The sequence below is a fragment of the Gekko japonicus genome, unplaced genomic scaffold (genome assembly GCF_001447785.1).
Source record: "Gekko japonicus isolate JY-2015 unplaced genomic scaffold, Gekko_japonicus_V1.1 scaffold3267, whole genome shotgun sequence".
NCBI classification, from domain to species: Eukaryota; Metazoa; Chordata; class Lepidosauria; order Squamata; family Gekkonidae; genus Gekko; species Gekko japonicus.
In genome coordinates, this window is record NW_015169276.1 from 91241 (window position 1) to 95591 (window position 4351).

Below are 4351 nucleotides of genomic sequence, written 5' to 3' on the forward strand. Positions count from 1 at the left end.
TCAGCTTAGAGGGAACACTGGCTCAAGGTCGCACACGTGGATTGGGCCTGTGCGCCTTGAGGGGCTTCTCTCTCTCTCTCTCTCGGCTCAAAACAGGCCAGTGCTTTAAGTCCCCAAGACCAGTGTTCCCTCTAAGCTGAGTTAGTGTGAGCTAGTTCACAGTTTTTTAGCCTCCGGCTCACACATTTTTCTCTCAGCTCAGGAAGGAGGGCTCCAGAGGAAACTAATGTATGCAGGAGCCAAACTGCTCGCTCACAGCTTTAATGCCAGTAGCTCAGAAAGTGGAATTTTTGCTCACAAGACTCGACAGCGTAGAGGGAACATTGCCCAAGACTCACGGGGGTCTGCAAGAGGAAATGGCCCTGGGCTGCCACCCGGGAGAGACAGCCACGCAGGAAGCACCTGCTGCTGCTGCTGCAGCCCAGGTGGGAAAGGCTCCTTGGAGCCATTGTCCGGAGGGCTCCAGGCACATCCTGTGGGCCGGCTCAGTGCAGGCGGCAGGAAGCGGCGTCATCCCGGCAAGCGGGCCCTCTTCCTGCAGCAGCAGCAGGAGCAGGAGCAGGAGCAGCAGCAGGCTTCAATGAGCCACGCCCGTCAGATGCCTTGGAGACGTTTGCATAGGAAATGCCAGAAAGAAATATTTCCAGGAAACCTAAAGCCATCTATCAGCCGCTCTCCCAGCCATCAGTGGCTCTTAGCCACAAGGTATAGATAGGGGCTCTGGGGCAAGTGATGCTCTGTCTTCTTGGTGCTTGGGGGGGGGTCAACAGTGGGAGGGCTCCTAGTGTCCTGGCCCCACTGCTGGACCTCCTGATGGCACCTGGTATTTCTGGCCACTGTGTGACACAGAGTGTTGGGCTGGGTGGGCCTTTGGCCTGACCCAACATGGGCGTCTCTGATGTTCTTATGTTCACATTTCTCTGTGCGACTGGCAAGCTCTGTCGTGGGAGACGCTGGAGTCGGCAGGGGCTAGCCATGATGCTTTGTCCCCTTGGAGGAGGAGGACCCTGCTTCTCAGCATCCCTCCCTTCCCGGTGGAAGGCACGGCTCCCTCCCCGCACCACTCAGTCCTCCCATCATCGAGGGCTAGAAAAGCTGCCCTCCGGCCATTACAGAGCTGGAAGGAGCATCGTGGGATCACGTGGCCCGAGGCACCAGCCAAGGATGCACTCCTAAGAGAAGCTTTGCCACATAACCCTACATCAGTGGCGAACCTATGGCACGGGTGCCAGAGGTGGCACTCAGAGCCCTCTCAGTGGGCACGCGTGCCATCGCCCCAGCTAGGCCCAGACCATCATTAAAGTGTCGAATTCTCTGCCAAATAATTTAAGTAAATGAAAGCATTTGGGATTGCTTTCCTTACTGTTTGGATCATCTTAATGTATGAGTTGTTTTTTCTAAAGTAAAACCTCAGTATTCAGGTTAAATTGCCCTGTTGGCACATTGCGATGAATAAGTGGGTTTTGGGTCGCAGTTTGGGCACCCAGTCTCTAAAAGGTTCGCCATCACCGCCCTAGATTTTGCCCGTGGCATGCTGAAGTCCAAGGCATGAGAAAGACGTCAGGGAGACATGGCTCTCTCCTCGCCCCTTCCTTTCCCTCACATCCTGCATTTTTTTACAAAAACCCGTAACTTGGAAACGCTCGTGCGAAGGGAGAGGGGAGGAGTGGTCGCAGGATGCCAACCTGGCCGTTGTGTCGAACTCAAAGGGGAAGATGATGTCGTTGCTGTTGCAGATTTGGCAGATGAAGCCCCTCTGGGTGCAAAGGTCACAGTTGTAGACGTGGTGGGAAGCGAACTGAATCAGGGACTGAAGGAACGTCTCAAACACGCCGTCTGCGATCTAGGAATGGAGACATGCCGTTAGCCGCCCGTGAGGGGCAAGGAGAAGGAGACAGGCCGCGGCAGGGAGCGAGGGAGACCACGGGGGCCGAAGGGTGCCCCGGAACCTGTTTCCAAAACTCCTGGGAAAGGGGAAAGGAACGCCGGAAGAGCTGCTCTGAGTGGGTGCGGGCTGCTTTCCAGTCTGGTTTGCTTCTGGTCTCTGCTGAAAGCCCCCTTCTGTCAGGGAGGGCGTGGAGGGACCCGCCTGGGGATGGCTAGGCTTGGGGCCAACCCTGCTTGGGGGAAGGTGGGCTCCGAGGCGTTCTCTCCGGGGGGCTCAGTCCGGCCCACTCCTAGCTGGGCAGCCCCGGGGGGAGGCCCCCACCTCCTTCCAGAGCTCCTACCTGACTCAGGTCAGCCACACTGTATTTATGGAGAGTCTCCAGGAGGTAATGCCGGTGATCCAGCCTTCAAAGAGAGGACAGAAGGAGCAGAGGCATGAGAACCAGGACACAAGGCAGCCCTCAAGGGATCCAAATCCCCCTTACAAAGACACAGGAGACCAGTGGGTGGGTTAGTTCCTTGTTAAATAAACTTTAATTAGCTGCATAGAAGAGTAAAAGGAAAATAAAAATTCATCTCTGGAATGCACTGAGCTAGCATATCTTTAAAAAAACCCATGAAGCGGAAGGCTGTTTTTTCTTTCTTTTTTTTAAATTTAGAAAAAGGTCACTTTGCGTGGAGGAGGTGGAAGGATGGAATGTGTCTCCGAAGGATGCAGCAGCCTTTTGGCACACGGGCATTTTCGTGGGGAGTCTGTAAAGTGCAGAAGGCACGGGAACAGTGCTACAAAGTGTGTTGAAACAAGCAATCTCTCTCTCTCTCTCTCTCTCTGGGATTTGAATCCCCACTCGCACTACGCGGTGGTCTCCTGGGGAAGCCTGGCTTCGTACGTCCCCTCCAGATCCGCATCTTGCTGCACGCGGAACAGCCTTGTGGCCAGCTGGAAAGGCAGGAGAGGAGAGCAGGGCCCCGAAGCAGCAGCAGCAGGTCAGCACCAAGAAGTCTCCTTCCCCACCCCGTCTGCCCGCAGAGCGCCTTCTTCTCTACCGCTGGTGATGCCAAAGCCCACCGGGGGTGGGAGGTGGGCACACGACCAGCGGTGGGTGAGACTCGACGCCTGAGCCGGGCAGGGGGCCTCGGGAGTCTCTGCCTCTCACATCCCCCAGGTCAGTCCGGGAGCTCACTGCCAGGGGGAGGCCCGCAACTCCTGCTGGTATTTCTGCCGGCGGACACAGCGGGGGCAGAAACTGGCACTCAGGTGGCAGCTGCTGTGGAAGACCGTCTTGCACTCACTGCACCTGTAAGGGGGGGGGGAAGGCAGGTCAGGGCCGGAGAGGCTCTCAAGGGACTGGGGGGGGAGGGGCCGGGCTTCTCTCCCCCCCCCACTTCAAGCAGGCTCATTCTTAATTCTTTCATTCTTAAACCTCCTTTCCGAGCTGTGCGGGTCCAGTCTGGACTGGAGTTTCTAGTGCTTCGTATTCCTGGATCTGGGTTTTGGAATCCAATGCATCATGCACTGCAGGGGGGAAATGCTGGCTGGCGTGTGACTGCAGACGTACCTCCAGCAAATCTCTGGAGAGGAGGCCATAACCAGCCTCCCCACAGAGCCATTCCACCGGCTGACGCACACACGTGTCACTACCGTCACACCTGCACAAATGCATTTTAAGCTGCCCCTCTGCACTTCACACTCGCACCCCCTACAACAGGGAGGGGCTGAGATATGCTCAAGGCAAGGCTCCCTCTAAGCTGTGGAGTCTTGCGAGCAAAAACTCCCCTTTGTGAGCTCCTGGCATTAAAGTTGTGAGCGAGCCATTGGGCTGCTGCATAAATCAGCTTGCTCTGGAGCCCCGTCCTTCCTGAGCTGAGGCAAAAATGTGTGAGGCGGAGGCTAAAAACCTGTGAGCCAGCTCACACTAACTCAGCTTAGAGGGAACACTGGCTCAAGGTCGCACAAGTGGATTGGGCCTGTGCGCCTTGGGGGGCTTCTCTCTCTCTCTCGGCTCGAAACAGGCCAGTGCTTTGAGTCCCCAAGACCAGTGTTCCCTCTAAGCTGAGTTAGTGTGAGCTAGCTCAGAGTTTTTTAGCCTCCGGCTCACACATTTTCATCTTCGCTCAGGAGGGATGGCTCCAGAGCCAACCAATTTATGCCGTAGTCAAGTCACTCGCTCACAACTTTCATGCCAACAGCTCACAAAGTAGAATTTTTTGCTCACCAGACTCCAACAGCTTAGAGGGAGCCTTGGTGTTGAGGCGGCCTTCAAGTCACAATGCTGTCTGCGTGCACCATCCCGACACTGCCAGCTGCTCTTGTCTCCTCCCCAGCAAGGGCTGCCACCCGGGAGAGACAGCCACGCAGGAAGCACCTGCTGCTGCTGCTGCAGCCCAGGTGGAAAAGGCTCCTTGGAGCCATTGTCCGGAGGGCTCCAGGCACATCCTGTGGGACGGCTCAGTGCAGGCGGCA

At 56.4% G+C, this 4351-nt stretch overlaps 1 protein-coding gene across 1 annotated transcript in view; it reads right to left on the minus strand.

Annotated features, from left to right (window-relative positions):
- The window catches only part of PLEKHM1 (pleckstrin homology and RUN domain containing M1), a 50969-nt gene that overhangs the window by 12565 nt on the left and 34053 nt on the right, over positions 1–4351 (minus strand). Inside the window, 3 exon segments of the mRNA XM_015416560.1 lie at positions 1686–1843; positions 2229–2292; positions 2745–2827. Of these exon segments, the coding sequence (XP_015272046.1) occupies positions 1686–1843; positions 2229–2292; positions 2745–2827 (305 nt within the window).